Source organism: Onychomys torridus, chromosome 17 (genome assembly GCF_903995425.1).
Source record: "Onychomys torridus chromosome 17, mOncTor1.1, whole genome shotgun sequence".
In the NCBI taxonomy this organism is placed as follows: Eukaryota; Metazoa; Chordata; class Mammalia; order Rodentia; family Cricetidae; genus Onychomys; species Onychomys torridus.
This window is the reverse complement of record NC_050459.1, coordinates 54,068,787-54,085,871: the sequence shown is the minus strand read 5'-3', so window position 1 is coordinate 54,085,871 and position 17,085 is coordinate 54,068,787. Positions and strand designations below refer to the sequence as shown.

Below are 17,085 nucleotides of genomic sequence, written 5' to 3'. Positions count from 1 at the left end.
ACAAATTAATAGAAAAAGGATATGTACAAAAACACAATTCTATTCAAATATAAACAAAAGTGAGACAGTGTTGTTCACAGAAAAATGGATGGATCTGGGAAATACTATATTAAGCAAAATAACAGACTCAGAAAGGCAAATACCACATGTTTTCTCTTATACTTGGATCATAAAATTTAGGTTTTAGTATATGTATAATGTGGGTGAGAGTGGGTATAGGTCATGATACTAGAAAGGGAATTATGAGAGGGGAAATAGGTCATAAGGGGGGATGGAAATAAAATAATAGGATATGTAGATGATATATTGTGTGCCCCAATAAACTTATCTGGGGATCAGAGAAAAAATGGCCACTATATTAAACATAGGTTAGGCAATGGTAGCACATGCCTTTAATCCTAGCATTCTGGATGGATCTCTGTGAGTTCAAAGCCACACTGGGAATAGCCACGCATGGTGACACGTGCCTTTAATCCAACGAAGTGATGGCAGGAAGCAGAAAGGTATATAAGACATGAGGACCAGGAACTAGAGCCGTGTTAAGCTTTTAGGCTCTTAGCAGCAGTTCAGCTGAGATCCATTTGGATGAGGAAACAGAGGATTCCAGTCTGAGGAAATAGGATCAGCTGAGAAGTTGGCAAGGTGAGCTTAGCTGTGGCTGGTTCTGTTTCTCAGATATTTCAGAATTTTATTAATAAGACCAATTAAGATTCATCTACAAGTTTATACGGGACTTGAAAGTGGAATGGAAGCTACAAAAGAATGAAGGGGAGCAGTAGAGGGGGATTACATCATAGGAGAGGGGAGTGGTGAAGGAGGGTCAAAAGAGTCAAAAACATATATGAACATTCTATTATGAAGCCCATTACTTTGCATGCTAATTTTTTAACTGGTGAAAACAAATAAAGGGAACTAGATCTACCACATAACCAATGTCTAATATGTCTGGGTAAGTTCTGGAATGAAGAAAAGTATTACATGCCCTGGATCCCCACCTTTGTTGGTGCAACATACACAACCACGCCTTCATCACTCTCCTTCAGCACCTTCTCCATGCAGTAGTAGGAAGCATAGGTCTTCCCAGAGGACGTTGGGGCAACAATCACTGCAGACTCATAGTTATCCACCACATCCAGGAGCTCTCGCTGCAGGGGTCAGATCATGATGTGTGTCAATCAAACCAGCCCTAAGCTACCCACAGAGATAAGTCTTTTTCCATCATGATTTTCCTGAACCTCGGGGATGGAGTGCTGCAGACACACAGAAAAAATTAAAAGGATGCTCCAACATAGTACTCATTCTCTCAAATGATGCAATTGGCTTGCTTTTGAGCAGCCAAGAGATGAGTCTCATGTGCAGCAATGGAGTCAACAATTCTAAAAGGCGCTGCACAGAAAAGAGAGATGAAAAAGAAGGAGCCCATGAGGAGGGCAGTGAAGTAAGTGTGTGGATGGATGGATATGTGATCAAAGTACACAACATGATGGATGAAAAGACCATAATGAAATATGTTCTTGTGTATAATTCATAATAATACTAAAGAAAAATCATTCAAAAGCAAAGTCAGAAGAAGGACTTATTATTAGGAAGGCTGATTTTAATAGTTAGGAGTACACAGTGTCTTTGGGACATACAATTGTTGGCACCAGCCAACCCATATTTTTTATGGTAGTCAGCAAATGGTTGAAGTGCAGCAATAACAGATTCATCATTTTCCTGCTTACCCTCGAGGGGCAAGTATATGGGAGCATTCTCTTCGCATCCTATGACTTTGTTCATTAAGAAGATGAGTGGTCAAAAGACTGGAAAACCTACGTGAAGTACAGAAGACAGGAAGTATGCTAAAATCCCAGCCTTTCCACCCCGTGAATCCAGTCCTCCCCACATGCCACACTTCAGAATGAAAGGGTTGTGAAAGAATTAGAAGGTGCATAAAAAGTAGGAGTAAATGTGACTGCTCTGTAGCCTACACTGAAATAAGTACTTGATCCCCTACTCATGGAAATCAGCATTTTGTAAAGAAACCCCAAAGAGCCTAAGAAAAGGCCCATGCTCCGGTTTGCATGGGGCTTCATGTTCCCCAGGAATCCTGGAATCTTGTCCCCCAAGGTGAAGCTATTTGGAGGCATTGGAAAGTTTAAGAAGTGGAGTAATCCTAGAGGTCCATAGATTTTTTTTCCAGCCATGGGAAATAATTGTGATGAAAATCCTTTCTAAAAAGTTTGTTCTAGAAAGCCTCAGCTCAACTAGCTCTCTCTGATTCTTGCTTTTACAGTGTTATGCTTTCTCACACAAGCTGCCCCACCATAATGTGATGCCATTCTGTTGTCAAGCTAGCATGGGAAGCCAGACCAATGGAGCCATCCAATCTCTGGTGTGGCAACTCCAGAAATGGAAGGTAAATGAGCACTTTTACATTAAAGCTATGCTGCCTCAGGTTTTTCATTACATAAGTGAAAAATGGCTTACAAAACCTGAACTGAATGGGACAACTAGTCAAACTAAACATAAAAAATTGCATCTGTATAAGTAAATAATGTTTCATTTATCATATGTATATATGTATATATTTAATTGTGTGCAGGAGTAGTTACTTCCAAATTGTGTAGCTATCAATATTTATCTTATATGTGTTTACAGAAATATAGCTAGAATAGTAGTGTATGCAGTCTGTAAATCCATAAACAAATTTTCCACTGTCTAAATTACCTGAATTTCTTCACGAGTATTTATATTGTTTACATATGAAATTCTATTGACAGAGAGAAAACCTGGAACCTGGTACAGAATAAGAAAAACTGGAGAGCACAGACATCTTTAAGCTTTGAATCTATATGTGTGAAATCATTCAATACCTCACCAAGGAAATGGACTACATAGTAAGTGAAAATTTTAATTTCTTTAAATGGAAGAATTGGTCCAAATGAGACATATTAAATGACAATGAATTTTAAGTGAGATGACCTTTAAATGAAATAACTCGATATTATGAAATCCATGAAAATACATATATTAACATACACACACATACAGAAAGAGAGAGAGAGAGAGAGAGAGAGAGAGAGAGAGAGAGAGAGAGAGAGAGCTGTACCAATAAGAAACTCCATGATGCAGATAAGAATTATTTTATTCATATATTTACCTGCCATGTATCAGGAATAAAATCTTGGACCCTTGGGTCTGGATCTTTCCTTTCTTCTCGGATCAAATAGTGACCCATATGTTGTAGTTGGAACCGAGCTGGTCCAATACCAATAGCATATATATTCTTTTCTGTCGTTTTTAAGTCATCTGCTGCATCCTGTATTGTTTTAAAGATTATTTTGAAAGCAATTTAAGTTATAGAATCATTGAAATATTTGAAATGTTTATGACTGAGCTTCTTCTATATGAAAACAATTTTAATCATCCTTCAAACATCATGACTTATCTGAAATACAAATAAATCAGTAGATGTCAAGATTTTCAAATGTTTACTCTAACATTTGTAGTTACAGCCTGACATATTTAAAATAAGTCAACACCATTATAGATTTAAGCTGTTTTGTTAGAATTAAGTATCAGGTTAGTTTTAAACGTCTGCAGAAATCTTCTGACATTTAGTGTGATAACCAAGTTGAATAAATAATTTCTAATTCTTGATTAATTCAACTTTTGGCAGTTGAATTATCCAAGATGATATTTTCTATTAAAAATAAACATAAAAGAGATGACTCTATTTGACATGAGCTTTATGTATAGCATATAATGGCTGAGTTAAAATAAATCTATCAAAATATGTTACCTTGGTTGGATACAAAGAATTTGCTAGCTCCTCAAACCCTAAGTACATAAGACACCTGGCTATGAGCTTCCGATCTGGTTCTTGCAGAAGTTCAGAGTATTTGTCCAACAAGGAATGGATTCTCTTCATCATGTGGACAGCTATGCTTAAGTCTTTTGTGGTTTCACCTTGGCACAAAATATAAATAATAAAATTGTTGTAAAAGCCCTCAGAATAACAAATGTTTATTAATAAAGATCAATTACCTAGCCTATCAATCTTCACTGCACTTATTGAAACTCACTGTCTTACTCGCCATTAATAGATATTTGAGAATAGAAAGGACTACATAATAATCTTACAGTTCTCAATTAAATATTATTAAAATTGAAGTTTGTAGGGTTTTATGGTGAATTATAAAGATTTTCTGTCTCTTTTTGCCATGTTTCCTCTGTTAAAAAAATTGCATGATTTTAAATATAAGATTATAATCTTGACAACATTAATTTAGCCCTATTTTCCACAGAGAAATACTGGCTGTGAGCCCTAAATCCATCCGCTCAGTGCAATGCATCTCTTCCAGCTACCACAACCAGACTCTGACAACCTGTCCACTTCTCTGGCATCACACACACTGTTTATTTCTCCCCTCTGCTAAACTCTTCATTCTCACACCTGTTTTGGTTCCACCTTTCCTTGAGTTGGTGCCCACTCTCACCTATTAATCAAGTACTACCAATGCCATATTGAAAGCTATTATACAAGAGGAAGCCAAGTGAAGGAAACGGAGGTCTTACACTCCAGGTGCATTCAGTTCACTTACACAGTATATGATATGAGATTGGTTCACACCAAGCATTAGAAACTACAGACGTTATATGGGGCTGATTCCTGAGGAAATCTTTATGGAAAGATAGTTGATGAACTGGATGTGGAGGATAGGTAAAATCTGGTTGTATGAAAAGTAAGAACAAGAGCATCTCTGGCAGTTACTAGTCTTAATTTCTCTATCCACCATGTAGTTCCAAAGATCCCTTATTTATGTATCTGTGGTAGTAGGAATTCTACATGCCTAGGTAAAAAGTATGTATTTCCTGGTCCTCCTTGTGTTAAAGTGCCCTGTGACTAAATTCTGAGTAAGGATATCTGAGTATAAGATTTTGGTGGCCAGGAAAGTACATTAAAGGAGAGAGAGGGTGCTGGAGAGATGGGTCAGTGGTGAGGGTAGTTGCCACTCTTATGGAGTTGGGTTCCCAACAATGATGTCAGAAGCCTCACAACCACCTGGAACTCCAGCTTCAGAGAATCTGATGTCTTCTCCTGCATCTGTGGACACCTTACACACACACACACACACACACACACACACACACACACACATAAAAAAAAATAAATCTGAAGATACTTCCATGTACAGATGGAGAGTAAGACAGAACTATGTAAATGACTTATGAAAGGTCACAAATCTGGGCATAGGCACTAGGATATTGAACTTCTTACCTTTCCTAGAAGTACTTAGTTCCTTAAAAGACTGTCTCTGCTTCTAACACTAACCATGGGTCTTGCCCAGTTTCTCTGCTGAACAGAAGAACCCAGATATCCCAGATGGTACTCTGCTATCAGTCTACAGTACCTACAAGCAATCTCAAATGAAATAAAGCACTATGTTCTTTAAGTCACTCTAAATTCTGATCTCTGTAGGTAGTATCCAGCTGCAAATCCTGATTCAGTGTCTTAGTTAGAAAGAAAGATAAATACATGCTAAGGTAAATCATATACTTCTAACTAGTTTACACATCTCTACCTAGGCAGCCCTACTTTATCCTTATCATTCCCTTTCTATATGTTATCTTATTCTCCTCCATGGATATGTAAAGGAGAGTACATGGAATTACCTCGGTCACTTTGGAAGAAGTAGTCATGTGGTAGGGGTGATCAATGTGGAAGTCTGTATGGTGGTGTTGATTGTACATTTTACAAGACCTGTAAATCACCTGGAGGGCGGGCCTCTAAACATACTTGTAAGGGATTATCTTTATTAGGATAATTGATTGCAAGAAATCCCATCTTAACTGTTGGTGGAATGTGGATGTAACCAGCTGCTTCAAACTCCTGCTCCTTTGATATGCCCTCCCCAACAATCAACTGTACCCTTGAGCTGTTAGATAGAATAAACCCTTTCTCCATTAAGTTGCTTTTGTCAAAGTATTTTATCACAACAACCAACAGGAAACTAACTTAAGAGTCAAACATAAGCACCAACATCTCCAGAAAGGAAATATTTATACCTCAGGAACTCAAAGGTGGATGACGGGTTCTTGCTCTGTGCTGCATTGTTATTGATTCTGCTAACAGTGCTCTCTCTTCCTGGTCAGCAGTTAGTTTAAACCTATCTTTAATTGTGCTGATGAACGTGCTATGTCTTTGCTCTTGGCCACCTTTGTGAGATGTCATTGCTCATTGATGGAAACAGGCAAAAATCCTGTATGGGTCCTACTGTCCAAATTTCTGGTTAGCAGGTGATGAACCACCATCATCACATCCCTGTGATCTCTCTAGTTCATCGAGGTAAGCCAGCAGAACTAATCGCCACTCACCTTCAGCTCTGCAGTGCTCCTTCCATGCCTTCAAGCCAGCCATTAACCCAACTTTTTCAGCCTGAGCTTTCACTGAATTACTTTTACACGATTTCAAAAACTCCTCCAGCTTCTTCATCCCAGAGTTTAAATTCCTTTTCATCTCCTTCTCAATGGAAAACGACAGGGTGCTCCACTTTTCCTCTTCTTTTTGTTCTTCCTTGGCAATTAACCTCTTCTTATTCTCTCTAGCAATTATGTCAGCCTTGGTCTCCTTCCCAAATGGAAAGAAACATTTTGTGACAAGATAGAACTATTCCAGATTGACATTTCGTGAGTGAAATGGTATTTGAAGTCTGCACTGATGATTTTGACCATCATTGCCTACTTGAGTAGTCATAAAAATATTTAATTAAGACTCTATTGATGGAAAACATAATAATTCAACTCGGTGAATATAAAGACTTGCTGTAGAATCTCCTAAATTTCTATGTAGTGTCAAATATAAAAGGGTAAATGTAATTAATGTCCAAGAGGCCTTGCAAAGTTTCCTTCATGTCTCCATGCAGTGATATCTGCTATCCTCTCTGGGACCACATTTCTGCTGCCTTCTCTTCCAAGTCACCTTCCTACTCCCTGCATGATCATGGTGTTCCTATCATGAATCTCTCTCTGAATCACATGCTTGATCATACTGTATCACTCTTCTGGCAAATTACTCACCAGGTTTACTCTATCTGTACTACATGCACCATTCTTCCTCCCTGAACTGAGATCTTGGAGACAAAGTGCACTGAAGTTGCCTGGAATCCCCAAGCCAAAACATCTGGTCCCTAATATTGATGGAGTGATTAAGAAAACAGGAGCTGAAAGCAAGGAGTGGAGAGGGATCATCATATACACAAATGATTTTCCTGGCCTTAATAAGTGTTTTCAAATGATTTTAATATCATATGGACCCTCTTTTTACCGTGGTTTTACCAACTCTATTTATTTGAGTTTACATGGGTCAAATTAGAAGACCAATGAAATGTTTCCTCAGGTAAAGGTGCTAGTCTTGCAAGCCTTGAAGCTTGTCTCCAGTCCCCAGAATCCATGGAAAGGTGCAAGGAGAGGACACCACAGAGCTTTTTCGGCCTCAATATACTAGCATGGCAACCCCCACTGACCGCCAATATACACCATGGCACCCGCCACATAAACTCATCATACAAACACACAGAGAAAAATAAAATAACTTTTAACAGACCAAAATTCATAAGAATTATGTCAGCCAAAAGAATTCTGACAAAAAATTTCCATTATTTAGGTTAGTCATGGGATCAGTATCTAAACATTAACCTATACTAAGGGCACATTTAGCTGTCACATTCTCAAACACTTAATTCCAATCAATAACATTTGAAGGTTTCTGAACATTGTAAACTTTCAATAAGTGTCCCCTATTGACCCTTTGCCATTGTTTGTACACAGAGCAGGAGAAGTCTCAGACTTTGGTCAAGTACGATGCTCCCTTTATCTCAAATGTGAAGATTTATTACACTGTTGGTCACAGAGTACATTTATAAAGTACTCATGATGTTGCATTTCCTTGATGACTCATTTCATTTTTGAGATTGGGAATGGTGAAGCTCATACTTCTTTTCAGTCTACTTGTGTTGTATGGTGAGAATTTTTGCCAGTTTGTTATTTTGTAACAGGGAAGGAGATTGCTGAGAGAGAGACAATCACAAATCTGGGCATAGGCACTAGGATATTGAACTTCTTACCTTTCCTAGAAGTACTTGAGTTCCTTAAAAGACTGTCTCTGCTTCTAACACTAACCATGGGTTTGCCAGTTTCTCTTGCTGAACAGAAGAACCCAGATATCCCAGATGGTACTCTGCTATCAGTCTACAGTACCTACAAGCAATCTCAATGAAATAAAGCACTATGTTCTTTAAGTCACTCTAAATTCTGATCTCTGTAGGTAGATCCAGCTGCAAATCCTGATTCAGTGTCTTAGTTAGAAAGAAAGATAAATACATTGCTATCTAAATTACCTGAAATTTCTTCACGAGTATTTATATTGTTTACATATGAAATCTATTGACAGAGAGAAAACCTGGAACCTGGTACAGAATAAGAAAAACTTGGAGAGCACAGACATCTTTAAGCTTTGAATCTATATGTGTGAAATCATTCAATACCTCACCAAGGAAATGGACTACATAGTAAGTGAAAATTTTTAATTTCTTTAAATGGAAGAATTGGTCCAAATGAGACATATTAAATGACAATGAATTTTAGTGAGATGACCTTTAAATGAAATAACTCGATTATTATGAAATCCATGAAAATACATATATAACATACACACACATACAGAAAGAGGAGAGAGAGAGAGAGAGAGAGAGAGAGAGAGAGAGAGAGAGAGAGAGAGCTGTACCAATAAGAAACTCCATGATGCAGATTAAGAATTTATTTTATTCATATATTTACCTGGCCATGTATCAGGAATAAAATCTTGGACCCTTGGGGTCTGGATCTTTCCTTTCTTCTCGGATCAAATAGTGACCCATATGTTGTTAGTTGGAACCGAGGCTGGTCCAATACCAATAGCATATATATTCTTTTTCTGTCGTTTTTAAGTCATCTGCTGCATCCTGTATTGTTTTTAAAGATTATTTTGAAAGCAATTTAAGTTATAGAATCATTGAAATATTTGAAATGTTTATGACTGAGCTTCTTCTATATGAAAACAATTTTAATCATCCTTCAAACATCATGACTTATCTGAAATACAAATAAATCAGTAGATGTCAAGATTTTCAAATGTTTACTCTAACATTTGTAGTTACAGCCTGACATATTTAAAATAAGTCAACACCATTATAGATTTAAGCTGTTTTGTTAGAATTAAGTATCAGGTTAGTTTTAAACGTCTGCAGAAATCTTCTGACATTTAGTGTGATAACCAAGTTGAATAAATAATTTCTAATTCTTGATTAATTCAACTTTTGGCAGTTGAATTATCCAAGATGATATTTTCTATTAAAAATAAACATAAAAGAGATGACTCTATTTGACATGAGCTTTATGTATAGCATATAATGGCTGAGTTAAAATAAATCTATCAAAATATGTTACCTTGGTTGGATACAAAGAATTTGCTAGCTCCTCAAACCCTAAGTACATAAGACACCTGGCTATGAGCTTCCGATCTGGTTCTTGCAGAAGTTCAGAGTATTTGTCCAACAAGGAATGGATTCTCTTCATCATGTGGACAGCTATGCTTAAGTCTTTTGTGGTTTCACCTTGGCACAAAATATAAATAATAAAATTGTTGTAAAAGCCCTCAGAATAACAAATGTTTATTAATAAAGATCAATTACCTAGCCTATCAATCTTCACTGCACTTATTGAAACTCACTGTCTTACTCGCCATTAATAGATATTTGAGAATAGAAAGGACTACATAATAATCTTACAGTTCTCAATTAAATATTATTAAAATTGAAGTTTGTAGGGTTTTATGGTGAATTATAAAGATTTTCTGTCTCTTTTTGCCATGTTTCCTCTGTTAAAAAAATTGCATGATTTTAAATATAAGATTATAATCTTGACAACATTAATTTAGCCCTATTTTCCACAGAGAAATACTGGCTGTGAGCCCTAAATCCATTCCGCTCAGTGCAATGCATCTCTTCCAGCTACCACAACCAGACTCTGACAACCTGTCCACTTCTCTGGCATCACACACACTGTTTATTTCTCCCCTCTGCTAAACTCTTCATTCTCACACCTGTTTTGGTTCCACCTTTCCTTGAGTTGGTGCCCACTCTCACCTATTAATCAAGTACTACCAATGCCATATTGAAAGCTATTATACAAGAGGAAGCCAAGTGAAGGAAACGGAGGTCTTACACTCCAGGTGCATTCAGTTCACTTACACAGTATATGATATGAGATTGGTTCACACCAAGCATTAGAAACTACAGACGTTATATGGGGCTGATTCCTGAGGAAATCTTTATGGAAAGATAGTTTGATGAACTGGATGTGGAGGATAGGTAAAATCTGGTTGTATGAAAAGTAAGAACAAGAGCATCTCTGGCAGTTACTAGTCTTAATTTCTCTATCCACCATGTAGTTCCAAAGATCCCTTATTTATGTATCTGTGGTAGTAGGAATTCTACATGCCTAGGTAAAAAGTATGTATTTCCTGGTCCTCCTTGTGTTAAAGTGCCCTGTGACTAAATTCTGAGTAAGGATATCTGAGTATAAGATTTTGGTGGCCAGGAAAGTACATTAAAGGAGAGAGAGGGTGCTGGAGAGATGGGTCAGTGGTGAGGGTAGTTGCCACTCTTATGGAGTTGGGTTCCCAACAATGATGTCAGAAGCCTCACAACCACCTGGAACTCCAGCTTCAGAGAATCTGATGTCTTCTCCTGCATCTGTGGACACCTTACACACACACACACACACACACACACACACACACACACACACACATAAAAAAAAATAAATCTGAAGATACTTCCATGTACAGATGGAGAGTAAGACAGAACTATGTAAATGACTTATGAAAGGTCACAAATCTGGGCATAGGCACTAGGATATTGAACTTCTTACCTTTCCTAGAAGTACTTAGTTCCTTAAAAGACTGTCTCTGCTTCTAACACTAACCATGGGTCTTGCCCAGTTTCTCTTGCTGAACAGAAGAACCCAGATATCCCAGATGGTACTCTGCTATCAGTCTACAGTACCTACAAGCAATCTCAAATGAAATAAAGCACTATGTTCTTTAAGTCACTCTAAATTCTGATCTCTGTAGGTAGTATCCAGCTGCAAATCCTGATTCAGTGTCTTAGTTAGAAAGAAAGATAAATACATGCTAAGGTAAATCATATACTTCTAACTAGTTTACACATCTCTACCTAGGCAGCCCTACTTTATCCTTATCATTCCCTTTCTATATGTTATCTTATTCTCCTCCATGGATATGTAAAGGAGAGTACATGGAATTACCTCGGTCACTTTGGAAGAAGTAGTCATGTGGTAGGGGTGATCAATGTGGAAGTCTGTATGGTTGGTGTTGATTGTACATTTTACAAGACCTGTAATCACCTGGAGGGCGGGCCTCTAAACATACTTGTAAGGGATTATCTTTATTAGGATAATTGATGCAAGAAATCCCATCTTAACTGTTGGTGGAATGTGATGTAACCAGCTGCTTCAAACTCCTGCTCCTTTGATATGCCCTCCCCAACAATCAACTGTACCCTTGAGCTGTTAGATAGAATAAACCCTTTCTCCATTAAGTTGCTTTTGTCAAAGTATTTTATCACAACAACCAACAGGAAACTAACTTAAGAGTCAAACATAAGCACCAACATCTCCAGAAAGGAAATATTTATACCTCAGGAACTCAAAGGTGGATGACGGGTTCTTGCTCTGTGCTGCATTGTTATTGATTCTGCTAACAGTGCTCTCTCTTCCTGGTCAGCAGTTAGTTTAAACCTATCTTTAATTGTGCTGATGAACGTGCTATGTCTTTGCTCTTGGCCACCTTTGTGAGATGTCATTGCTCATTGATGGAAACAGGCAAAAATCCTGTATGGGTCCTACTGTCCAAATTTCTGGTTAGCAGGTGATGAACCACCATCATCACATCCCTGTGATCTCTCTAGTTCATCGAGGTAAGCCAGCAGAACTAATCGCCACTCACCTTCAGCTCTGCAGTGCTCCTTCCATGCCTTCAAGCCAGCCATTAACCCAACTTTTTCAGCCTGAGCTTTCACTGAATTACTTTTACACGATTTCAAAAACTCCTCCAGCTTCTTCATCCCAGAGTTTAAATTCCTTTTCATCTCCTTCTCAATGGAAAACGACAGGGTGCTCCACTTTTCCTCTTCTTTTTGTTCTTCCTTGGCAATTAACCTCTTCTTATTCTCTCTAGCAATTATGTCAGCCTTGGTCTCCTTCCCAAATGGAAAGAAACATTTTGTGACAAGATAGAACTATTCCAGATTGACATTTCGTGAGTGAAATGGTATTTGAAGTCTGCACTGATGATTTTGACCATCATTGCCTACTTGAGTAGTCATAAAAATATTTAATTAAGACTCTATTGATGGAAAACATAATAATTCAACTCGGTGAATATAAAGACTTGCTGTAGAATCTCCTAAATTTCTATGTAGTGTCAAATATAAAAGGGTAAATGTAATTAATGTCCAAGAGGCCTTGCAAAGTTTCCTTCATGTCTCCATGCAGTGATATCTGCTATCCTCTCTGGGACCACATTTCTGCTGCCTTCTCTTCCAAGTCACCTTCCTACTCCCTGCATGATCATGGTGTTCCTATCATGAATCTCTCTCTGAATCACATGCTTGATCATACTGTATCACTCTTCTGGCAAATTACTCACCAGGTTTACTCTATCTGTACTACATGCACCATTCTTCCTCCCTGAACTGAGATCTTGGAGACAAAGTGCACTGAAGTTGCCTGGAATCCCCAAGCCAAAAACATCTGGTCCCTAATATTGATGGAGTGATTAAGAAACAGGAGCTGAAAGCAAGGAGTGGAGAGGGATCATCATATACACAAATGATTTTCCTGGCCTTAATAAGTGTTTTCAAATGATTTTAATATCATATGGACCCTCTTTTACCGTGGTTTTACCAACTCTATTTATTTGAGTTTACATGGTCAAATTAGAAGACCAATGAATGTTTCCTCAGGTAAAGGTGCTAGTCTTGCAAGCCTGAAGCTTGTCTCCAGTCCCCAGAATCCATGGAAAGGTGCAAGGAGAGGACACCACAGAGCTTTTTCGGCCTTCAATATACATAGCATGGCAACCCCCACTGACCGCCAATATACACCATGGCACCCGCCACATAAACTCATCATACAAACACACAGAGAAAAATAAATAACTTTTAACAGACAAATCATAGAATTATGTCAGCCAAAGAATTCTGACAAAAAATTTCCATTATTTAGGTTAGTCATGGGATCAGTATCTAAACATTAACCTATACTAAGGGCACATTTAGCTGTCACATTCTCAAACTACTTAATTCCAATCAATAACATTTGAGGTTTCTGAACATTTAAACTTTCAATAAGTGTCCCCTATTGACCCTTTGCCATTGTTTGTACACAGAGCAGGAGAAGTCTCAGACTTTGGTCAAGTACGATGCTCCCTTTATCTCAAATGTGAAGATTTATTACACTGTTGGTCACAGAGTACATTTATAAAGTACTAATGATGTTGCATTTCCTTGATGACTCATTTCATTTTGAGATTGGGAATGGTGAAGCTCATACTTCTTTTCAGTCTACTTGTGTTGTATGGTGAGAATTTTTGCCAGTTTGTTATTTTGTAACAGGGAAGGAGATTGCCAGAGAGAGGAGGAGGAGGAAGAGGGGAAGTGTAAGAGGAAGAAAGGAAGACTGTTCCTCCTCTCCCTCCTCCTCTTGATGTTCCTAAATGAAGAGGCAAAGGTTTGACCAATTTGGGTATAAAACTGAACAGGTCCTGACCTCCTAATAAAGAGGCAGTGATGGCAAGTGGGAGCTTATGAAGTTTTATTTGATGAGTCAGGCAAAAGCTGACCAGCCTGGCTGTAGTGGCACATGCCTTTAATCCCAGCACTCAGGAGGCAGAGCCAGGTGGATCTCTGTGAGTTCGAGGCCAGCCTGGTCTACAAAGTGAGTTGCAGGAAAGGCGCAAAGCTACACAGAGAAGCCTTGTCTTGGAGGGGGGGGTACTGAGGCAGTCACCACTGCTCAATGAACCTGTGAAGCTGGTCAAGGAGAGAGAACCCACAGCATGAGCATCAAGTACTCAGTGATGGTTTGAGTTATTTTAGCCATTATACTAGAGACCTGTTTGTTAATCACCCAAATGGTAGGTGTCCCTAAGAGTTGTAGAACTTGAACTCCCTGCTTGTTAATTAGCTACCTGGCAAAGAAATAGCACTTGTTTTTTGGTTTTTTGCTTTTTTTGTTTTTGTTTTTGCTAAACTTTTCACAACCATAAATATCCAGGCATGATAGTTTAAAGATGTTTTTGTGGTTTTGGGGGATCTTCATAGACTTCACTTCTGATAACTTTGTCACAGTGACTGCCTTTGACAAAGCTGACCTGTCACGATTCCTGTCAGCTGGACGTGCTAAGTTCTTCTCTCTACAGATATTAAAACAGTTGCCATTCAGAGAGTTTCCATGAAATAAGCGCCTTCTTCAGATCCTCAGCTCTGGAGCACACTGAATGCTACCAAATTGCCAAACCTTTAAAATATCACCTTCACCTTCATCAAATGAGTAAGTCCAGTTTTCAAATATAATCTCTACCTGCATGGTAATATTATCAGAAATACTAACATATAATTCTCACATCTTAGTATTTTACTCTAGAAATAAATTGAGCTCCGGTCGCCTGTGTTTTATCCTCAGTTATGGCCTTTGGATAGGAATTGATAGAAAATAACAATACCAGTAGGATAAATAGTAAAATTAAGAGCAAGTAATCTGTACAGAAAGAGGAAATGAACAGCTTTAGAATTATACTTGAATAAATGGTGACTGAATTACTTAAATACTTTGAGGAAAGTGCAGAAAATCTATACAAGTCAAGCAAAGAAACCCATATGTTTCATGTTTATGCTCCTTTTGTGAAAAACATTCTGATTGTTATTAGCTAATAACCTACATTTTAATATTATTGCAAAATTTGAAGCCATGCCTTTAGTTACTTAATGCTCTATTTGTATCTCTAAATAAGTATATATACTGCATAGAGAGGATCATATGCAATAATTTATATATGTTAGACTTTCTTAACGAGTATCATAATAAATGTGATTACTCTTTGTGTATGTTACTTTTCTGTGTAGTAAAACACCATGATCAAGACGATTTATAGAAGAAAGTCTTTATTTGGTCTTATGATTCCAGAGGGATAGGAATCCATGATGGCAGTGCAGAAGCATGGCACCCGGTGTTAGAAACTGAAAGTTTGCATCTTAAACTGCAAGCAGGAATGGCAAGGCTTTAAACTCTCAAAGCCAGCCTCTTGTGACACACTTCCTCCAGCAAGGCTAACCTCCTGAGCCTCCCCAAACAGTGCTGCTAACTGGGAGTCATGCATTCAAACACCTGAGACTATGGGAGACATCTCATTCAAACCACTAGACCCTTTATAAAAAAAAGAATTCGTCTCATTGAAAGAAGCCATCAATGGGATGAGCAAACACCACTTTAATAAAGTACAGGAGCAAGAAGAGCTTTTTATTATTATAGAATTTACAGAAACTTACATGTGCCTTTGAGCCTCTGGACTTATTACAATCCCTCTTTGGCTTAACACCTTGAGTAGTGATGATCTTGGAAGAGACTGATTCTAATGAGTTCCCATAAAATCGTTGAAAAACATGATACTTCTGCAAACTTCTAAGCTGACGGGGGTCTTTTGAATGCTCTGAAAAAAAAAAAAACTTAAAATGTAAAATGATTATGATTTCTTAGATGTACCTAACTCTTCCCAGTATTCCATATACAGGTACTCTTCTCTCTGGTATAAAATAGCAATATTTCTGATCAGTTTGGCCAAAGAAGGTATCTTAAAGTGCCTTAAATAAGGCTATCTCATCCATAGAATAACTTTCAATATATCTACAAAGGTGGCAACTTCTCAAATATGTATATTTTAATACAAATATATTTAATTCCATAGGCTATATAGCTATAAGCCTAGGATTTCATTCATGCAGGTCAAGGGTTCTACCACTGGCCAACAACTATCAGCAGCTCAAAGACTGTCAAAACAGTTTTTCTGGGTTGGGAATTTAGATCAGTGGTAGAGCGCTTTCCTAGCAAGCACAAGACCCTGGGTTTGATTCTCAGCTCAAAAACAAACAAACAAACAAACAAACAAACAAACAAAAAACAGTTTTTCACAGTCTACTTCTAAAAGTGAATACTAATAATGTTATTTAATTTTATTGATTAAATGTGTTCTTTGACAATGAATATAATGCATTCTAATTAATTATGCCCATTCTCTTTTATATCCTTTTGAGCCTGTCATTTCCAGCACTTCCCTACAAGTCTTTTCCCCAAACTCATCTATTTTTGCTTTGATTCCTGATCCACTAATTTTAATCAGGACTATGGGTTTGGCCACAGGTTTGAACTACTGTCAATGGAGCCCTGTGAGCACATCATTGAGCACACAACTGAAGATAATTGTGATCTCTCCTCCAGAATCCATCTGTATTAGCAGTGAGGAGTAGGGACCCATGAGTACTCTTCCAGGGTGTTTGGGGGGGGTGTTTTGTTTTAGAGACAGATTCTAAACTTTACCTGTCATGTGCCTTGTGAATGAACTTCAGTAGGCAAAATCAAGAAGAAAACTATCTGAGACATTCTGGTTCCTTGAATTACTGGATAGGAAAAAACAAAGCCCTCATCCTGGGCCACAGCCATAGAGCAGACTGCTTAACTATTATATATTAGACTTCAAAGAACATGCAGATTTCTTAAACCACAAACCATCTTTCCTTAACACAGTGTCAAGCTCATGAGACAAAGATCAAATATGTACTCCTCTGCCTAAGACACCTACAACCTCCATATGGATAACCAAAGGGAGGACTCTGTTAACATCCTTCCTGGTGTCCATCTGAATGTCTTGTTGACTGTTCTGCCCCCAAACTTCTGATTGGTATTCATAATGTGTTTTTCACTTTGAAA

General features: G+C 37.8%; 1 protein-coding gene across 1 annotated transcript in view; it reads right to left on the bottom strand.

Moving 5' to 3' along the window:
• The window catches only part of LOC118569031 (probable ATP-dependent RNA helicase DDX60), a 102,082-nt gene that overhangs the window by 67,951 nt on the left and 17,046 nt on the right, over nucleotides 1–17,085 (bottom strand). The window contains exons 12-16 of the mRNA XM_036166678.1: nucleotides 15,651–15,811; nucleotides 12,050–12,302; nucleotides 9,469–9,635; nucleotides 3,143–3,301; nucleotides 996–1,145 (exon numbers count right to left, since the gene is read on the bottom strand). Coding sequence (XP_036022571.1) covers nucleotides 996–1,145; nucleotides 3,143–3,301; nucleotides 9,469–9,635; nucleotides 12,050–12,302; nucleotides 15,651–15,811 — 890 coding nt within the window. The remainder of the gene's footprint in view (nucleotides 1–995; nucleotides 1,146–3,142; nucleotides 3,302–9,468; nucleotides 9,636–12,049; nucleotides 12,303–15,650; nucleotides 15,812–17,085) is intronic.